This window comes from Capra hircus, chromosome 8 (assembly GCF_001704415.2).
Source record: "Capra hircus breed San Clemente chromosome 8, ASM170441v1, whole genome shotgun sequence".
NCBI classification, from domain to species: Eukaryota; Metazoa; Chordata; class Mammalia; order Artiodactyla; family Bovidae; genus Capra; species Capra hircus.
Window position 1 is genome coordinate 45,183,172 of NC_030815.1, and position 22,055 is coordinate 45,205,226.

Here is a 22,055-nt window from a genome sequence, read left to right on the forward strand (position 1 = left end):
AATATTAGCCTTAAAAAGGAAGGAAAATCTGGCACATGTAGCAAGGATTAACCTTAAGGACATTATGCTAAATGAAATAACCCAGAACCAAAAAAGCTGAATACTATATGATTCCACTTGCATGAGATATTCGAAATAGTTACATTCGTGGAAACAGAAAGAATAGTGATTGTGAGGAGCTGAGAGGAGGAGGAATGAGGAGTTGTTGAAAAGGTCTAGAGTTTCAGTTTTGCAAGATGAGAGAGTATTGGAGATTGGCTGCATAACAATGTCAACAGACCTAACACTGCTGTACTGAACACTTAGAAATGGTTAAGATGGTGCATGTTATGTTCTGCAGTCTTTCTTCCGTTGTTGTTTTGCTAAGCTGTGTCTGTGTTGTTTTGCTGCAGTCATCTCTGACTCTCTGTGACCCTATGGACTGTAGCCCTCCAGGCTCCTCTGTCCGTGGGATTCTCCAGGCAAGAATACTGGAGTGGGGATCTTCCCAACCCAGGGATCGAACCCACATCTCTTATGTCTCCTGCATATTTAAGAAAAAGAGTGAGTGATGGCAGAAACTGTAAGTTTTGAAAATCATTGAAGAAAAATCTGGAATTATTAACTTGTAGAATGCCAGTGACTTCTAGGTAATGTTCATGCATTTAAGGGAAAGAAGTATTTATTTCCTCATCAGGGCAGCAGGAGTGTTTTCCTGAGGATGGTCACAGGAAAGGAGCAAGCTGCTTTGTGCCCTCCATCCATGCTCCTCTGTGCCCGGGCCCTGGGCTGAGCCTGGCTGGTGTGGGGCGCCTGCACACCCGGGGTCGAGTCCTGGGCATCCGCTCAGCTCCCAAGGTCCCGCTTCAGTAGGGCTCCTTTGTCTTCCGTGCCCTCTCAGTGTAAGATTTGAAACAAACTTTCATTCATTTCTGATCCCGTTTTGCTGGCCCAGCGCTTCTGAAGCACCTACTCTTACGGAGTCAAGGGAAGGCCATGAGCACTTTTGAGAGCTTTGCGCTTTGTCGGGAGAGGTTGCCGCGTTCCAGGCTGACACTGGCCCTCTGAGGTGTAGGTATGTTTTCCTCATTTAGTAAAGGAGATAAGTTATCCCAGGCCCCACAGCTCGGTAACAAGACAGAGATGGCCCCCAGATCGTCCTTGCCTCTGTGTCAAGTTGCTCCTTTTGTGGTGTGCATCTCGTGGTCTACATTTAATTCACATCTCAACCTCAACCTCTGGAGAAGGAAATGGCAACCCACTCCAGTATTCTTGCCTGGAAAATCCCATGGACAGAGGAGGCTGGTGGGCTACATAGGGTTAGGGTTAGGGTTACAGTCCATGGGGTCACAAAGCATCAGACACGACTGAGCACACAACCTCAAACAATGTAGAGGGCTCGCTCCTCCCTTGCAGCCTGTCTGGCCCATTGGTGTAAAATACAATATACGGTGACAAGGACCACTGCTCCCCAAGACCATGCTTCCAAAATCCCAACCCAGCTTCCAAACCCCCAGCATCCCATACAGGTTTTCTTAGATGTTCAAAAACCCCAAATGTGCTTTTCCACCCCCACCCTCTGCAAGTGGTGAAGACAAAGAAATGGAGAGCAGGGCCCTTTGTTATTCTTTTATCTGTGAAGTTTACAGAAAGGGGCGAGAGAGGAGGAGGCTCTGCTGAGTGAGCACTCTGCCCCCGCTATGGCCCTGACTGTACCCACTGCCCGAGTGTAGACTTAGTTATCTCCAAGGATGAGCAGCTTTGTATCTTCAAGCCTTTTAATTTTCTAGGTGATAACAGCAATTCCAGGCACCTGAAACATTACCCGTTGCTGTTCAGCCAGCTTATGCTTTTCGTGTATGTGTGTGTAGGGGGGTGAAGGGGGGCATCTATGTAAATAAATACTTCTAAGTGTTCCTTTCTACAATATTGCTCTAGAATGTCCTCCTTAACTTAAAAATTTCTGCTCAAATACTGAATCATTTTACATGTCTAAAAGGAATATTTACTCTTAATTCTCTAGTTCCCTGGCATGGGAGAGAGGGAGGGAAAGCAGCAGAGTGGTGCAAATCCAGAATGCTTTCTTTTTCCTCATAAGTAGTGCTTTTCAGAGCGTTCGGTGTCCCGCTGTATGGATGTGTCACTGTGTGAGATGACAACAGGATTTGCTGGGAATGTGGGCCACTATTGTATCTGCCTTACGTAACCACGTGGAGTGGTGGCAATGGGCGAGCAGCCTGGGATGTAGGCAGTGCTCTGGCTAGTCACCCTCCAGAGGCCATGAAGACCGCGCAGTTCCTCCAGAGGATGTGGGTCCAGGCTGTTAAAAAGTTGGGGAGATTGAAAGGCCATGTGAGTCCCTCCGCAAGCTCTCCTTTCCCCCTCTTCTTCCCCAACCTTTCTTTGTGGGAAATTGGGAGGGGGAGCCTTCTCACAGTGATTCCTTTCTCCTCTGATTTATTTGTGCTTCTGGCAGCCCTCAGGAACAAACTGTGAGATGCAGATTGTAGTCATTGGTGGGTTTTAAAAATACTTGTCTTACATTAGGCAGACTTAAGTGAAACTGATAGCCTCTTAATGGGATTTATGAATCAAAGGCTGCTGTTTCCCCTGTGTTGGGAATCTGCAAGCACGGTGTTGCTTTCTGGGGAAGATGTTTGTTTGTATTTGGGTAATTGTAATTTCTTCTTTTGGGTAAAAAGCTTTCTGCTTCCTTATCCAGCAGAAATCGTACTATTATTTGTTAGTATCCTTTTTATCTTGGTTTCTAAATGATAGAAAAAAGTTTTTCCCTTGTTCTTTTTTCCCCCCAATGGATTGAACATGGAGTGCACTATAACATGTATAAGTGTTTACTTCTATGATGGGATTTTTATCAAACATGTCACTTATGGGCAGATATTGATTCATCTCTGGCTGTGACTTTCCATCGCTGAAAACCAACAGTTTGTAGATAAAAAGCTTAAAAATTTTCTGTTGGGAGAGTCAAGGCAACTGCCTCCTAGTTGGTTTTTATCACATTTCAATATTCTTTATGTAAAATACGGAATTTATCTGTTTGGCCAAGATTTTTCAAAGGAAAGAAACTTTAACAACTAGAGAGTATTTTTAGAGACGAATCAAATAACTATTTGTCCCTTTTTCATTCTTCATGTATATACGTTACTGCCAACACAAAGCTTTTTATTTACAGTTTTTAAAAATGGCCCCCTTTTATCTTTCTGTGTTGTCTAGGAATGAGTCATTACAATTTCGTGGGGGTGGTTATTCACCTTACATATAGAAAAAGTGAAAGTGATGTGGGGGAGAGCACTGGAGATCCTCCTGCTGCCGGAATGTTGTCTCTTGGGTTGAAAAGGAGACTCGGCTTCTTCTGCAGCCTTCTGCTCCTCCGGAGCCAGCCTGCTTCTGCACCTTGCCTGCCTTCATGCACTTCTCAAATTACTGTTCCCATCCCCTCCTTGCCCCCTGGCAGTCTGAATGATTGCACTTTTGCTCTTTGGCTTTGCCGTCTGTTCTGCAGTAACAAATATTGGTATGAGGTCCTTGGGCTAGGAATCATTGGGTACCCTTTGGTGTTTACTCATGAGCCCACCTTTCCTCCCCCCCACCCCTGTTTTTTAACTTACAGAGTGTTTGGTATAGAAGAGAATTATGTATCTAAATCATAAAGTGTAATTATAAAATATACTCGTGAGCCCGTCACGATACCCATGGACCCTCACTAGGGTGGACCCAAGGTCCTTTCTCACTCATCTACCTCATCCTGGGTCACACACACACACAAACACCTCTAAACAAAAGTGTGCAGTGCAGTGGCGTCCTGTATATTCACATTTCCATCTTTGAATTATGTAAAAATGATAGCTCTCTATATAAACCCTTGCAGGATGTTTTTCACTCCGTGTTATGTTTGAGACACTCCTGTGTTGTGGGTGTGTGGCTCTAGTTTTCATTGCAGTATAGCATTGCATTTTAATAACATATCACAATTTGTTCGTCTGTTCTGCCCTTGATAGATCATTCAGGTTGTCTCAGTTTGGGCTGTTGAAACATTCCTGCTGTGAATACTTTGTGGATCTGTGCGCACATACTGGCACATTTCTCTTGGGCCTCTGACCAGCAGAGAAATCATTGCATCATGAATACGAGTCGCTTTACCCTGCCTGATATATGTATGTACTTTTCCTATGGTCTGGCATGTGAAGCTTTCTGAAGGCTAAGCAGCTCCCTGCCCGCATTCATGCAGTGGCTAAATATTGACGGCAATTCTCGGATCTCTGCACAGCCCAGCACAGGTTGGGTGGGGTCCGTTGGCCCAGTTTGAAAGGCGTGGTCTCAGCTGTTGCCTAAGCTGATGCATGACTGCAGGCTGTCCCTGGGGATGTATCGGGAGCTGATTTTCTGTGATTGTGTAGGGTGCTCTGTGTTTCTGGAAAGATAGTTATACAGATGAGGCAGAGAAGACAGTCGGTGATTTGCTGTTTGGGGCACACCCGTGGTTGAGTGACTGAACAAGTGAAGGAATGAAAGAATGAAGGGTTTTCTGTGCGACCTTTGTACAAAGTCACAGCTTTGCGGGTTGTGTGCAACACGGTTTATTTTTAATGCTCAAGAGAGCTATTAAAATTTATTTCACTCTAATTTCTTTACCTTTAAAATTAAGATTTGAAATTTATCACTTAGTATATTCTCTTAAAATTTAAGTAGTTAATGGGTTATGTCACAGCCCATTAACTCTAGGTAAGAAAAGGTTGCTTATAATCTGAGCAGTTTCATAACAAGTTGATGAAGTCTTTGGCACTTGGCAAGGTCTGATTGATTTAAAAATTTCATTCATTCCTGTGATTGGCACAGTAGTGGTAAGGGATTAATCCTTTCTCTGACAAATTGAATTTAAATTACTCCTGCAGGCAGCACAGGAATACTTAAAGGCAATTTAATCTTATTAAGAAAGAATAGTGAATTACAAAAGCCAGGTTCATACTAGGAGAATGTTTTGAAAATAAAATTTTGAAGTAATGTATTTATTTTGCTAACTGATAAAAAATTTAAAACTGTTAATAGAGAGTTTTCTGTTTTTATTTTTGACATATATTCTAAAAGCAATGTGCTCATAAAAATATTCTCTAAACCCTCACAACTCCTGGAGAAATTTAACATTTATTGGCATTTACTCTTCCAGTCCTTTCCCTGCATGCTTACAAAAATAAATAAGTCGGAGAAATAAGAAACAGGAACAAACAATGATGTTTTGCACCTTGATTCTTTTTCCTTTAATTGACATTTAAGTGTGTGTGTGTGTGTGTGTGTGTATAAAACCAGTCTCCTATTGTTGAGCATTTAATTGATAATTAAAAACTATAAAAAGCTGTATATATATATAAATTTATATGTATATCTTTGTGCACTTGTATTTCTGTAGAATAAATTACTAGAACTGGAACTGATTGATCAAGTGGTATGTAGATTTTACATTTTGAAATACGTAAGGCATTTGCCTTCTGGAAGATTTATGCCAATTTATATCCCCACTGCTTCCCAAGAACAGGCTGGCCTAAAAACATAAAACTAATTCTCTTTCTAATTGAAAATATGGTCATCATGATGAAAAAACCTTTAGAAGTGGACAGAAGTTAAATGATTATTTCAGTGCCTGTGTGTTTCACTGTGAGTTGATTTATTTAGCCTAAAGATCACTGTCCTTTTGGGATTATGCTCTCCATCTACCCCATAGCATTGCCCAGTCCTCGGAGTCGTCGTCATGGTACTGCTTCTTTCCTGATGACTTTTAAACACATTTTTGGGGTAGGGTACTGAATGATGTTTTTTCTTAATACGTGAGAGTATAGCTATACTCAGAGAGGATTTGGCAACTGTATTTATTTTACCGCAACTTTCAGAGTAATTCACTGTTGAAATCTGTCAGCTTTAAAGTAAAGTGCAGAGAAGAAACTTGGAAAACATACATGCTAGTAAGATTACTTCCAGGTCATGGTGAGTTGGTTGTATTGAAGCCACATTGAAAACAGGTGTCGAGATGTTAGGAAGTGTTCTGTGAAAATGGAAGGGGACGATCGGTTCTGATCAGCTGGATTTCTGCTTATTATTTCCCTTTAAGAAGAAGCACTTCAAAAAAAATAATAGGAAACTTTATTAAAATCTTGGGAAAGTTGTGTTATACTGGCACAAATTGGAAAATGCTGTTATAGACAACAAAAATCCGGAGAGAAATGGCCATAAACTATTTCTCTCTGGAACACCAGACCATAGGCACCTGAGTTTCCAGCTAACCACCTCAAGCGTGATACTGAAAGAGCAGAGAGCCACTGAATGGAGTAGAAATTTACTTTAAAGGAAAACTTGGATGTAATAGAAATCGGTGCCTTCATCATATTAATTGGGTGATGAATGAATAATATATCTGTTAATTTATGGAAAAGAAAACTTTTTGAGTGCCTACTCTGTGTGCCAGACACTGTTCTAGAAGATATGAGACGAAAGTGAGTAGAAAAAAGTCACTTGAAAATCCATTTTCTTTTTTTTAAATTGAAGAACAGTGATCATGGTGAATAAACTTAAACAGTGGGAGAGATTTACATATTTTAGACAGTTACCTCTTTTGAATGCTTACATATTTCATTGTGTTGCCATGCCTTCATTTAGCCTAAGCATCACCCCTTTTTGGACACTAATGCACCTCCACCCTGAAAGCACTCAGTCCCAGGTGTGCTGGTAACACAGAAACTAATTCTCACCTTTTCCAAGCACCATTTTTTGAGTCCTTTCTAACCCTAGAGACAATCTAAGTTCTATTTTTAAATCTCTTTCTGAGAATTCTGATCCCTTGGAGCCAGATGGTATTAACCAGGGAAATGTCCCCACAGTGAGTACATAGAGGGAGGAGGGAACTAAAGGATTATAAAATCCTCTCGATTTGAGTAATCAGTGACAGCCACTCAAGAGTAGTCTTGCTCATCTGCTGTACAAACAAAATTGCCTTTTTCTAACCCCATTCTACCAAAAGAAAGAAATTATCTGCTCTAATTTATCAGTTGTTAGCCTTTTGTGCTAAGTGGCATCTTCCCGACCAAGCCTGAGTTTAACTGGGTAAAACAGGATGACAGTATCTGGACATGTTTTGATTCTCTTCTCTCTGTCTTATTAGTAGCAGTGCGGGAATTGGCAAATTTGAGTTTAAAAAAATTTTAATGTAAAGTAGCTAGAGAGTTTTTCTTAAATTATTTGTAAATAAGTACAGTAAAGCTTTTTATTCATATAATTAAATTTCTTTAAGTCCTTATGTTTTAGATATTGTCTATTAAAAAACATGTAACTAGATCTTCTTGTTTTTAATCCATTTTGACCATCTGTCTATTGGGATAACTCTACATTCATTTCTACAATCATAGTTTATGTTTTGTACTAATATTTGCCCTCCTTTTACTAAATTTCCCATTTTGTCTCTTCTGCCTTCTTTTGGATTGACTTTTGTTTTCATTTTATTTTTCCCTTTGCTATTTGGAAGTTATATATTCTAATTATTCCTATGGTGGTTATACCAGAAAATTTAATATGTGGATTTTACTCAATGAAGTTCAAAATTAATCAACAGTTTAATTCTGCTCTTGAATGCAATATTTAGAATAATTAAATCATGTTACATGCTTCTAGATTTACATACTGTGTTGCCTGGTGTGTGTCTGTGTGTATGTCTGTGTGTGTGTGTGTGTGTGTGTGTGTGTGTGCGCGCGCGCGTGTGCGTGCACGCGCTCAGTTGTTTCCTGCCTTTTGAGACTCCATGGACGGTAGCCAGCCATGCTTCTCTGTCCATGGAATTTTCTATGTGAGAATACTGGAGTGGGTTGCTGTGCCCTCCTCCAGGGGATCTTCCTGACCCAGGGATCGAGCCCATCTCTCCTGCATCTCCTACTTTGGCAGGTGGATTCTTTACCACTGAGCCACTTGGGAAGCTCACAGAATTTTAGTTCTGTCTTAGTTAACTGTCAAAAATTACACGTTTATTATAGTTGCATATAGCCAGTATACTTCCAGATGTACATCCCTTCTTGTCTTTTATTCTTCTTTATGGGATTATTTCCCTTTCTTAAATTTGTCCTTTGGAAGTTCTTTTACTGCTTGTCTAGGGTAATAATCTGTCTCAATTTTGTTTTTTAAAAAATGTCTGTCCCCCAAATCAACAGATACTAGTTTAAATACGTAGTTCTACTAAGTTCAGGCTTCCATTATTGCTGTTTCAAAGTCAAATGTTATTCTGATTGCTCTTTTGTACTCTCTTCTGCTTAGCTGCTCTCAAGTCTCTATCTTTTTCTGTAGTAAGATTACCATGTTTTTCAAAGTGATTTTTTAATTTGGTTTTTTAATTTACCCTGTTTGTGATGTATCAGTCTTGAACCTGAAGAATCATCAGGTCTTGTTGTTTTGGAGTATTGCGTCTGTCTCACTTTCTTAACTTCTTCTGGAAATCTAAAGAGACACATTGTAAGACTATCTCACTTTCAATTTCTTTCAACTGTTTCACTTTTTTAATGATTTGTGCTGCACTGGGTAATTTATTCACATCTTTCTTCCAATTCATTATTATCTTTAACTTTCTGTGGTATGTGGTTCAATCCATTTTTAAACTTAATTTTATTATCGTATTTTTTTTATTTCTAAAAAAAGTTTAGATTTGCCTGATCATTTTTGATGCTGTTCTTTGAGTACACTTTGAATTCCCCCTTTTTAATTTCTTATGAAAAACACATGAGACATACTATACTTTTCTTTTGGTCTGTGATTGATTTTTTCCAAAATCCACAGACTTTGATTCTGCAGTTTATTTCTCTTAACTCTCACTAATGATGACCTGTTTTGTGTTTGTGTTTAAACTGTGAACTCATGTTCCACAGATACTTGTCTGCAGGATTCTCTGAAGCCTGCTTTTTAGTGTGTTCCTGGGTAATTTTAGTGTGTTCCTGGAGTATTTCATTCACTCCATGTACCTGGGTGGTGGTGCCAGTGTAGAACCACTTTGGGTATGAGTGTTTCAGTAGGGGAGGGTGTCGTCACGTCTATAACATGAATTTCAGTCTCAAGCCTGAGTGAGTACAGGTCTCTCAATACAGGAATTCTCCAGGGAGATATTTTTAGTTATTTCCACTCTGCCCAGAGCCAAGAATGAGACAGGCAGCTGTGCCTGCTGTCTCCATCTGCCTCACATGCTTTTCCCCTTTATACGTCCACTCTGATCTGATCTCCACCCTGTTTACATCTACAGTTTTCTCTCTTTCCAGCCTCCTGTTGAAATGCCTGCTGCAGTGTGCTGCCTTATCTCTCTGGCTTTAAGCTTTCTTGGCATTTTTTGACTTTAAGGATTTCCCCTCAAAGCCAGCATGCATTTAATGGATTATTACAATTATGAAATGATATCCACTGTTTTCAGGTTTGTCTAGAATATTGTCAGAAATTGACACCCAGGGGTCTGTTTATGCTGGCATTATCATCTTTTACACCCATAATGCTGATGGGGAAAAGGCCAAGGGGTCCCATGGACCTTGATACAAATAGTATCAAGTTTGGCACTCTCTTGATAAAGGCCAAGGTTTCCCTTAGACTTAAAAATGCATAAACTTCCCTAGGAAGTTGCTTTTGACAGGACGAATGAGAATTTTTTTTTTAATTGAAATATATCTGTTTCCAACTCTAGATAAGCACTTTTATCATGACCGTGTTTTGGAGTGGTGATAAGAAAAAAGCTTAACACTTAATATTTCTCCCTTTTTAGGGTGTATCTCTCAGTATGTATTTCACTAATTTTCCTTGTATTGTTAAGACTGCCATTTCATTGAAGGAAAGTGTGTTTGGAAATAAGTAGTATAATGTTCCCACTCTTTTTGATGTGTGGAATGTGTGAGCTGGACTTTCTATGGAGACATTTTGAATTACAGTTTTATTTCTAGCATTGAAATGCTTATGGTTTTAATCAAATTGGTTTTGATTCTTTTAAAACAGGCTCCAGGCATGGAAGAACTGATATGGGAACAGTACACCGTGACCCTGCAGAAGGTGAGTGTTTCGTATGTCATATCTGCTACAATCTGTTCTTGTATTTACAGATCATGAACCTTTTTTTAATTGAAGTATAGTTGATTGACTGTTTCAGGTATACAGCACATACAGATACATATACACACTTTTTCAGATTCTTTTCCATTATAGGTTATTAAAAGATACTGAATACAGTTTTCTGTGCTCTATAGCAGGACCCTGTTGTGTACTTTATGTATAGTTGTGTGTATCTGTTCATCTCAGATTCCTAATTTATTCCCCCTTCCTTTTCCCCTTTGGTAACCATAAGTTTGTTTTCTATGTCTCTGTTTCTGCTTTGTAGGTTAATTTGCATTAATATCTTTTCTTGGATTCCACATACGAGTGGACATATAATGACTATTATTCCATTTATAGATACCATAACAGATCATGGATCTTATTTATTTGTACACAGACACGATTACTGCATTAACAAGGATTTGTATGTTCTATTTTTTGGCTAAGATCTGTATAATATAGAAGAATCATAGAGATTCATTAATGTATTCACATGTCTTCAGATAGAATGTTTTGCAGGAAAAAGAGGAAAGAAGGGGAGGAATGGAAATAATCTGCTCTGTTTAATGTTAAGGCAGCTTCTACAATATCTGTAATTTTAAGTATAGCATTTATAACATTATTTCCTCACTGAATTTTAAGTCCAAACAGGACTTTAAAACATTGGTTTAGCACTCGGGAGACATGGGTTGTATTCCTTGTCCCACTCCTGATTGTATTATTGGGGCTAAGTTAATCAGATTTTTAATGATGCCCCCTCACCCTCCCTCCAACACACAATGGGATTGAAAGTAGAAGTAAGATCATAAAGTAAGATCATAAAATACGTAAATGTATTTTACTGAATTTTTAAACTTATGTCACAGGTATTACCCCTCTTGGTTAAATTAGATAATACAAAGAACTTCTAGAACTTGGAGTCCAGTACATGTTAATAATTGCTAGCTCTATTCCTTTTTATTCTGACAGCAGAGTTCGAGGTAGGCATGATAGGTGTTAGCGCCACGTAAGACAAGTGCAGCCATTAAGAACTTGTAAGTGATTTGTGTGTGGCTAAATGAACTAAACACACACTCGTGATTCCAAAGTCTTACTCATCAAGCTGCCTTGGTCAGCCTCATGATTTTCTTGGGCCCTGTATGGGTCTTTTTCCACTCTGAGTCCTTCCAGTCTCTGTCACTGAGTAGGTGGAGTCTGAGTTCCTCAAAGGGGGAGTTTTCCTTTGCCCATCACAGCCGTGAACTTTAGACCATGACTTCAGTGGAAACTGGTTTCTGAATAAATATGTATGGAATCAGTTCAGATAGAAAAACACAGATGGATGCTCAGGTGCTGAAACTTGTGGAGCGGTAATCATGATTTCCTGAGTTGAGGGGCTTCCCCCTTTAGGTCTTATTTTTCGCCTCTTGTCATTTTCTGGGGCTTCCATTCTGACTGTTTTCTCTGCCTTTTCGCCATATACCATTTGAATTTAAACCACAAATTGGCAGAGGTGAGAAACATTTTAGGCCTGGTGCAGAGGATGGAGCTCTCTTTGTGTGGAAACTGGTATCAGGCGACAGTCCTGCCAAACTCAAAGCCGTGGGGCTAATGGACAGCAGCCCAGCTTGTTCTGTGTTTCTGTTTGCTGTCAACTGGCATAGTGGGCCCCACATGGGAACTTTTTTTTGGGTGAAGGTTTCTTTTATTCTCTGAATAGCTTTTTATATAATCAAACCCTTATTTGGCCTTATAGCCACATATATCCCTGGATGTGAATATAGTCCACATATAGTCCATATAGTCACCTGGGTGAAATCCAGGAGCTTAGCTTTTCTGAACACTGAAATGAATTAAGATTCTGTATTATTTGGGTTCACCTGTATACATTTCTAGGTTAATCTTCAATCTCATTCATCTCTATTTCCATCCTAAATGCATATAGAAAAGAATTTAATACTTTGCTCTCTCATAAGATGTCAAAAATAAGTTCATCTTCAGATTTTGTCTTTAAAATCCATATACTTCTTCTTCACTGTATATTAAACAAGACCATTAGCTCCTCTAACTTATAAGTTAAAGGTATTCTTTAAAAATACAGTTTTTGCACAGATTCAGTTGTGACAAGCCTTTCCAGCTCAGGCCTGGATATGAGAACAGATGTGATTGGTGATTCCAATAGCACATTCTTATTTGGACAGAAGATGTAATTTCCATCCCCTGCCAGCTTCTAGTGATAACTCCAGTCTGTGCTATTAATCTTGTCCAGCTTTCACAAGGCTGTTCCTTTTAGATAAGGTGTTTCCCTTTATAAACCTGTCGGCTAACCATGATGATGCCGTGTTCCATTTCTCACTTGTTTCTCTAAGCCTTCTGTTTCTGAACTGTCTCTGGTTATTGGTTTGACCTTTATTTTATTGACTGCTGGTAATAAATCCTGAAAGCCACTTATAGAGGATTTTATTTTAATTTTTATCTTAACTTCAATGACCAGGATTCCAAGAGAGGATTTGGGATTGCAGTATCCGGAGGCAGAGACAACCCCCACTTTGAAAATGGGGAAACATCTATCGTCATTTCTGACGTGCTCCCGGGTGGGCCCGCCGACGGGCTGCTTCAGTGAGTGTCCTTCTTCCTGCTCCCAATCCCTGCCAGTCCACTGGACAGGGGGCTTTTGGTGGTGTGCACTTTTAAAATTAAAAAAAGAAAGGAATATATATATATATAAGTTAGTTTTCTTTCATACAGAGAGCATGGTTGAAATTTTACATCATTTTTGGGATGAGATAAAATTAAAAGTTAGGGTTCTGTGACCTCAAAATTTCTTTAAGAAGCTGAGGCAACCTCTTGACTTCATCCCCTCCAAAACACAAGTGACTGTCAGCCTCCTTTGGGGTCATCTGTAGATTTGCTAGAGCATACCATGTACCGTGTTCCACCAAACACCGTGGGTAAGGAGGGCCTGATGTACAAGTTCCCTCTGTGCTCAGACCTTAGTGCCATCCAGCGACTCGTAGGGACCCCATGGGTTTGGGTCCTTCTCCACAGATGGTTTCCAGGAGACACTGTCCAAAGCGCTCTGAGAGTCTCCTGGGTTCCTTCCTCCGAAGAGCTCAGACCGAGTTGACAGATTAAACCTCAGCAGTCATTAGACACTGAGCCTTTAATAGAAATTTTGGGTCAATCTTTTGCTTTTATTTGTTCCTAAATAAATGATTCATAGGGGCAAGCTGGGGGTTTTTCATATCCCCTTTTTCTGTTTTGTTTGCAGAGAGAATGACAGGGTGGTCATGGTTAATGGCACCCCCATGGAAGACGTGCTCCATTCATTTGCTGTTCAGCAGCTGAGGAAAAGTGGGAAGATCGCTGCCATTGTATGTCCTGGGTTTGTTTTCAGCTTGACTCCGTAGAGCTTTGTTTTTTGCCCAGAGGAAAATTACTACTTACTCTTTAGCACTTGACAGAATTGCACAATCTAGGGACCACTCCCTCTGTATCCTCAGTATGTTGGGAGGGTGATGCTAACTACGGTTGATGTAAAGATCCCTTCTTGCCTTCTCATCCTTCTCCTAACTTAAGACCAGTGCCTCTCTTGCCTGAATGAATTTGCCTGAAGAGCCAGGTTAGATAATTACTCTCTAAGAGATTTAGCTAGATTGCAAACAATGGTAAAACCGCATTAATTTAGAAACTAAATTATGAGCTCATAAACTCATTTGTAACAGGTCTCACAGGATCATGATCTTTCTTCATAAACTCGCATTTCTTTGGAGATAACTGGCAGTCTGTGCCATTCACTCATTTATCGGCTCACTCAGTCATTCAGCAAACATTGGTTGAAAATCCGCTTGGCCCTGGAACAGGTCTGAGCTGTAAGGAGTGTTCACTCCAGCAGGGCAAGTGGACACACTGAGCGAGAATTGGGAACATGGTGTGTTAGGGACAGTGCTGGGGGATACATGGGGTGTGTGGTATTTGATGTTTTTTTTCCAGCTTTATATGGTAAAAATTTTCAAACAAAAAGGGAAGTTCAAAGATTAGTATAACCGACACATATCTTCTATAGTGTTAATATTCTGCTGTATTCACTTAATTTTTCTCTGTATGTGTACATAAAGACATACTTATTTTTAGTCAACCATTTGAGGGGAAGGGGCAAGACACGGCAGTTCAACCCTTCTTACTTCTGAAATCTCCTAAATAAGGACATTCATTTACATAGCTATACTACTGATATCCTATTTAAGAAAAGTAATAACTTCACCGCGTCATTTAGTACATAGTCCATGTCCTAAGGTGACTTTGATAGACTGTTTTTGTTCTCCATCCGGGAGCTAGTCAAAATTCATGAGTCACACTTGGTCCTTATCTCATCAGTCCTTTTTTATCTAGAAGGATGCCTCTTTGCCCTCCTCTCTCCTCCTACATGCCACCCCCCACTTTGAATGACATGATTTATGGATGAACCTAGGCACTCCTATACAGAATGTCTCACTTTCCACATTTTCATTTTTGTAACTTATTGATTTAAAGCCTCTTGGTGCTTTTCACACTTTTGAGTAGAAGCAGATATTTGGAGCAACTGTGCTCCATTTTATACTCCATTGTCTTACTTTCTTCTTAACACTCTAAGGTATTTATCCTTCTTGTTTTAAAGATGAGGATCCTGAGGCTTAGCCTGGGTAGGAATGCACAGTTATGCTGGAAAGGAGACCCGGGCTCTTAACCACTGTATTCTCTCTGCTTGGTTGGGATTGTTTTTGGTGACAGGTGGTCAAGAGGCCCCGGAAGGTCCAGCTGGCCCCGCTGCGGGACAGTCCTCCTGTCCACGAAGATGACCGGGCTTTCGAGGTGATGGATGAGTTTGATGGCAGAAGCGCCCGCAGCGGCTACAGCGAGAGGAGCCGGCCCAGCAGCCGCGGAGGGCGCAGCCGCAGCTGGGAGGAGAGCCCTGAGAGGGGCCGTCCCCACGACCGGGCGCGCAGCCGGGATCGGGGCCGGAGCCTGGAGCGGGGCCTGGACCACGACGACGACTATGGGCGAGCCCGGGAGCGCAGCCGTGGCCGCAGCCTCGAACGGGGCCTGGACCACGATGATTACAGGCGAGCCCGGGAGAGCAGCCGCGGCCGGAACATTGACCCGGTCTACGATCGCGCCTACACCCCCGAGGGGGAGTATGGCCACAGGGCCCAGCCTGATGGCCGGTATGGGGCGTCCCAGAGCCGCAGCCGTGAGCACCTCCACTCCCGCAGCCCCAGCCCGGAGCCCCGGGGGCGGCCGGACTCAGACAAGCCCATCGGGGTCCTTCTGATGAAAAGCAAAGCAAATGAAGGTAGGCATGCGTGATGAAGAAAAGCACTGTAACACCAGCTAACTCTTCAGTGGTACCTGCTTTGTTCCACACACTGACCTAAATGGTTCGCATAGATTAGCTCATTTCATCCTCACCACCACCTCCTGTGGGCATTATTCATATTTTTATTTTATAGACAAGGAAACTTGAGGTGCAGAAAAGTCCGTTGACTTGCACAGAGTTATAATCATCAATGGCAGAGCCAGGTGGCAGAAATTTGGCTTTAAATGGATAGGCCAGTGATTCTCAAAGCCGCATAAGTATCACCTGGACTCTTGTTAGAAAGGCAGATTCTTAGGCCCCGCATAAGTATCACCTGGACTCTTGTTAGAAAGGCAGATTCTTAGGCCCCAGCCTAGCCCCCACTGAATCAGAGGCACTTCGGTGACCCCTTATGTTAAGCTTTCCTGGTGAACCCAGAGCAGCTTAAACTAATGAAACCACAGTAGAGGATGCTACTCCAGCCAGTCTTGATTGAGTTTTTGCTCAATGCCAGGGCCTCTCTGGAATAAATATTTTCTTCTTTAATCCTCACTAGAAGCCTGCGTGGTGGGTAGGAAACTTCGCTCCTCTTTTACTGGTGGGGATAGATTTATGGTATGTGAGGAGAGATTTATGGTGTGTCCATGGATGAGGTGGGCTCTGTCCTGCACTGCTGATCCATGTCATGTGCCTGGAGCATTTGCACACATTTAATCATGTCCAAATTCACTAAAGCCCTGGGTGACAGGTAGACAAAGCAGTATTACTTGCAGTTTAGGTGAAACTCAGAGGTGGGAGGTGACTTGCCCACATCTTGAAGCTGATAAGTAAGTGATAGAGTTGGAACCTAAACTTCATGTCTTGAAAATAAATGACAGGAAACAAGTAGGTGAATGAACAGGGATTTAGAGCCCCATGTTGTGATATTCCTTGCATTGATTCTTGGCATTCAACATTTTAAATTCCTTGTAATATACGTTTTATCTCTTTTCATTCTCTAATTCTTCTTCAAGAGGAAAAAAGATGAGTGTCCAAGAGTGTAATGTGTAAGATCGCTTGCTTTTAAGGTTGGGAATTTGCATTTTAAAGAGCCTATCAGATGAAAGGGTTTGTTTTCTTTAGCTCTTCTAGCGGTGCCTAAAGAGTTGAGTTATAGTACTGGGTACCTGTTGAAAGACCTGATACTGAAAAGATATTGAAATAATTGCAAGGATGTGAATAACAGGATACCTGGAGCACAGGCCCAGAAGGTAATGGTGAAAGTTGAGATTGTATGATCTCTGAGGAATGTGCATCTTAGCTGGTTTAAGGATTCTAGAGAGTCTTATCATCCTAGATAATGACATCATCAACCCCCAAGAATTGCAGAGTGGAAACCATTCTGCTTCCAGATTGTGGACTGTTGAGGAGTTTTGAGAAAGATGACTTGATGTGAGGCATCCTTCACAGAGGTCTACTGTATGCTCTGTAGGACTTGCACCCAGGTTCCCAAGCTCTCCGCTATAGTGCTCTTCAGTACTTTCCTCTTCCTCCTTCTCCTCTCCTGCTTCTTCCTCTTTTGCCTTCTCTTCCCCCTCCTACTCCTGCCACGGAAAGAACCACATGCTGCAAATAATCGTGGGTGCACCAATATGTGAAAAACTTGACCAAATGTTTCATGGGACAATCCTTACTGTGTGTTGGTTTTTGAATAGTTCCATTACATTGAATTAAAAAATACTGGTCACAGCTCACTAAATTGATTTCAAGATTCACTCATGAGTTGTGATCCACAGTTAAAAAAGATGTTGCGTGTCCTAAGAAACTGCCCAAGTCATGCCTGGTCTTAGTAATACTATCAAGGAACAAAGGGAGCTCATGCCCCTTTGCAGATATGACATTTACTCCTCTTGGGCCATTTTGTTCTTTAAACTTGGAATTCAGTGTTCATTGTTTTCCTCCCAAAGTTCTACTTTTTCAAAAAGATTTTTAAAGCCACCTTTTGCTAAGATTTGGAGAAGGAAATAGCAACCCACTCCAGTATTCTTGCCTGGAGAATCCCATGGACGGAGGAGCCTGAGTCCACGGGGTCGCAAAGAGTTGGACAGGACTGAGCGACTTCACTTTCACTTTGCTAAGATTACGTAATAATTAAGCATAACTGGCTAGAGTTCCTTAAAAGTTAATCTTTAAAACTGTCTGGCTGTTGGCAAGACCTTCGTTTGATTAAGGTAAATATGATCCACTCATATGCCCAGCATTTACATGTTTCATGGGTATTAGATAGACTTGCTGGTAAAAGTCTTAGAAGCTGGTCAGCTGATTTTTTTCTTAATTTGAAAGATGCCCACAAACACATCAATAGCAACTTATTTGTTAACTTTACAGTAAGAGTACAGTTTTTAAGAGGATAGAGGAATTGTAGACACATGAGAATTCATGGCTGAGGTTTGTCTCAGCCTTCTGTGCTGGACTGTGAGGCTATTTAACCAGTAAGGAATTGCCATCCTTGAAAGAAAATGTCATCCATCTTACCCTTATTATTTCTTGAGAGTCATCTTCTAATAAGGTAGGGGTGGACCTCAACACAGTTAAATCATTGTAAGATCTGATGCAAACTTACGGTAAGTCACTTAAAACTGATCTTTAAATCTATGTCTAAGTAGTAAAAAGTTATTTTGAACTGATAAGATTTTAGCCCATAACAATAATAATGAAAATTTGAATGTGCCTCTTTTAAAACCTGCTAGGTTTAGGTAATGGCACCCCACTCCAGTACTTTTGCCTGGAGAATCCCAGGGACGGAGGAGCCTGGTGGGCTGCCGTCTATGGGGTCGCACAGAGTCGGGCACGACTGAAGCGACTTAGCAGCAGCAGCAGCAGCAGCAGGTTTAGGTAGCTTCCTAAAATAACCAAAGTTCATCCTCAAAATATGTCTATTTACAAGTTTAGTAAAATCAGAATAATATTTAAAATATTTTATAGTATATGTATACTTAGTAAATACAGTGGTTTTTCTTTTGAGAGCAACACTAAGCCCATGAATCCCCAGAGCTGTGCCAGTTTTAGTTGAATACTGTATTTGTTGCTTTGCTGGTGTATTTATCCCTTTTCTTCACACACTGAAGTTTTTTCAGTGCCAAACCCTACACAATTTAACTTGTTACAGATAGAGAGTATAATATTGGTGGTACCTTCCTATAGGCAACTGGATTCTCAATAGAACATGCTTGTACTGAATTGTGTTTGTTTTTCTTCCCCCAACTTTTGTTTTGAAAAGTGTTAATTTTGTGATGAATACTCAAATAGCCTTCACCTAGTTTTACCAGTTTTTAACATTTGGCCACATTTGTTCCATTTCTCTTTTTCCCCTTTCTCCCTCCCCCTCTTCTTCCCCTACGTCCTCTCTGTCTCTAATTGGTGTTTTGGAACCCACTTGAAAATAAGTTGCAGGCAAGATGACCTTTACCCTTAAATATTTCGGTGGGTATCTCCCAAGGACAAGAACATTCTCTTACATAACCATAATGCCATCATCACTGTTAAGAAATTAGTATGAATATGCCTTTTAATATATTATAGCCCAGTTCATTTTGAAGTTACTCCAAAATAATGTAATCCACCCTCACCCCCAACACCAGCCCCTCTGTACCCCCACGCATTGAATTGAGGACCTAGTGAAGTTTTATGCAGTGTGTTTGTTTTTTGGTATCTCCTTTAATCTAGAACAATCTCTCTGCCTCTTTTGTTTTTTATGACATTGACAGTTTTGACAAGTTCAAGCCAGTGGTCTTATACACTCTCCCACATGCAAAATTAACTTTTCATGCATATTTTTAAGTAGTTAGTCCTGAAAGCCAGACTCAGTTTTCTGGACATGTTAATGAAATATGTGTATATTTCTGTGTTTGTCTCCTAGAATATGGTCTCCGGCTTGGGAGTCAGATCTTCATAAAGGAAATGACCAGAACCGGTCTAGCAACTAAAGATGGCAACCTGCATGAAGGAGACATAATTCTCAAGGTAGGCAGATAAGGGCAGAGAACAACCAGGTTCATGCTCGGCTTCATAGTCTGCATTTCCACATTTAAGTTCCAGCACGGTGAAACTTTGTTGAGATGGGAGTCTCAATAGTAAGACAAAGCCAGGAAGAATAGCAAAGAGATCGTTTTTAATCAGGAAAACTAGACTTAGAGATTTGTAATAGAGGAATGTCAGTTTAAAGAAAAGAATCTCAACAAAGACATCCTTCTTCCCCTGTTTATTTAAAGTTTAAGCTCCTGTTTTCTGAATGAAGGAAAGATGAGAGGATGACATGGTGATATATGAATGCTAAATATTTAATAGTTTTTGTAAGCCTCTTCAGTCAGGAAACATATTCCAGTAGTAAACCAAGCCATTGTCTTGAACTTGGAAGTTCAGTAAATTCACAGAGTCACTTGAGCACACTATAGCTTTCATGCCTGTGTTTGGGTTTCAGACATGCAAGGTTATATTTAATTTAAAGGATAATTCATTTTTGTTCATTCTATCATCTTAAAGCCCATGTCTGTTTGAATAGCTGAGCAGAGCCTTTCCATTTTTAGCAGGGGAAATAAGAACTTTTCTGTTTCACTCTTAATAGTTGTATTACATGGAACATTACTGTTCTTCACATACACAGATAAATGGAACCGTAACTGAGAACATGTCTTTAACGGATGCTCGAAAACTGATAGAAAAGTCAAGAGGGAAACTCCAGCTCGTGGTGCTGAGGGACAGCAAACAGACGCTCATCAACATCCCCTCATTAAATGACAGTGACTCAGAAATAGAAGGTAAAGAAAGGGGAAGGTGTGAACTTAGCTGGGAGTGAGGAAGGCTGTTGCTTCTGCATTCTCATCTCTATTTATCATAGCCGTTCAGCTGGAAGTTAAATTCCTAACAAACCTCTCTTTTAAACTTTAATTCCTAGTTAGGTTGTTATTTTCTTATTAAAGGGTCTATTAAAGTTGGAATTCCAGTATGGAATTCTGGTGCACTTAAGAGTCCCAGTGGACTCTGATTAAGGCCACTGAATACAAAACTTGTGAGTAAACAAATGTATATCGGAGTGGCTCAGAGAACTAACCACAGGACTTCCCTGGCAGTCTAGTGGTTAAGACTCTGCCCTCCCAATGCAGGGCGTCCGGGTTCAGTCCCTGATCAGGGAGCTAAGATCCAGCATGCAGCAATTAAGGATCCTGTGTGCTGCGTTTAAGACCCTGTGCAGCCAAATAAATAAATATTTAAACAAACAAAAAGAACTAACCACATACATTTGTAAATTACTCCTTCTTGGGCTTTCTTACGTGATATTTTTGAAGTGGCTATTAATATTTCCAACAAAGAGAAGACAATATGGAGCGTAGCTAAAACTGGTAGACTACAATAAGGAATCAGTTAGAACAACTGAATATTATAGTATTCATTGGTTTGGAATTTGTGTCACCTCTTGTATGAAGATGTATTCATTTCTTTTAGTTTTAACTTGAAGATGAATAGTACATAGGATAACATCATTTATTTAGTTGGTCAGTCTTGTTTATTTCCACAAACAAGTCCAACTTCATGTTCTTCAAACTGGTCTTGGATATTTTGTGCTTTATTCTTTTTTTTTTTTTTTTTGGCTCTTAGGCATGTCTTTATTATGATTTTTTTCTTTTTCTTTCTAAATTGAGATATAGTTGATATACAACACACAGGATAACATTTTAACCATGTAAAAATTACCAATAAAAATAACTAGGCATGGCATTTCCTACGTAACCATCTAGTATTGCCTTTGTGCAGAAAAGTTTAGAAAATGTTAAGTGCTCAAGTTTAGAAATGGACTTGCTTTTTAAAAGAATTACTTCATAAAACCTTAAAACTTAGTTTAATTTCTATTATATAAAATGTTTAATCAAGTGGTTACTGCTCGGAGTACAGGAGAACAAGGAGAGCATGAGAAATAATCCCAACTTGCAAGGAGCTTGCAGTTTACCTCATTTTTCCAAATGTCATCCTCAATCCACTAATAGCATTGTGTCATACAGGAGCTTGATAGAACTGCAGAATCTCAGGCCCTACCCAGAACAACTGCCTTTTAACAAGATCCCAGATGACATGTATACACATTAAAGTTTGAGAAGCATTGTTGTACGGTAAAAATGAGTTTGTGTATCTTTCCATCTATAAAATCCCCATCATTGGCTTTTGGCTCTTCAGTGGCAGCTTTGATGGAAAGAATAATGAATGAGGAACATAAAATTCTGAATTTGGATTCCTCTTTGTTAATTAATGTCTTTCTGTTCAAGCTATCCAATTTCCCACCCCCCCCCCCCCCGAGGGAAGACTATGAAACTATTTAATAGCACATTTACTGCCTGCCCTCTCTTCCATTTCCCATGTTTCCTTGCTCAGAGAATTGAATAATTTCTGGCACAGGTCTTAAATGTTTCATTAAAAAGACTTTTCTTATTTTTGAAACCAGATATCTCAGAAATAGAGTCCAACCGATCGTTTTCTCCAGAGGAGAGACGGCAGCAGTATTCCGATTATGATTACCATTCCTCAAATGAAAAGCTAAAGGAGAGACCAAAGTAAGATGATAGCATTTTCCCTTGCACATGTCCCTGTGTGTGTATACGCATACTTGTGGGCAAATCTGTCA

General features: G+C 40.3%; 1 protein-coding gene across 4 annotated transcripts in view; it reads left to right on the top strand.

Annotated features, from left to right (window-relative positions):
* Positions 1-22,055, top strand: part of TJP2 (tight junction protein 2) — a 96,522-nt gene that overhangs the window by 47,927 nt on the left and 26,540 nt on the right. For all 4 annotated transcript variants that reach the window (XM_018052053.1, XM_018052052.1, XM_018052050.1 and 1 more), the window contains 7 exons: positions 9,994-10,047; positions 12,563-12,687; positions 13,340-13,442; positions 14,839-15,400; positions 19,302-19,405; positions 20,046-20,199; positions 21,876-21,984. In XM_018052053.1, coding sequence (XP_017907542.1) covers positions 10,003-10,047; positions 12,563-12,687; positions 13,340-13,442; positions 14,839-15,400; positions 19,302-19,405; positions 20,046-20,199; positions 21,876-21,984 — 1,202 coding nt within the window. In that variant the 5' untranslated portion in view covers positions 9,994-10,002. Of the gene's footprint in view, positions 1-9,993; positions 10,048-12,562; positions 12,688-13,339; positions 13,443-14,838; positions 15,401-19,301; positions 19,406-20,045; positions 20,200-21,875; positions 21,985-22,055 lie in introns of those variants that run through there.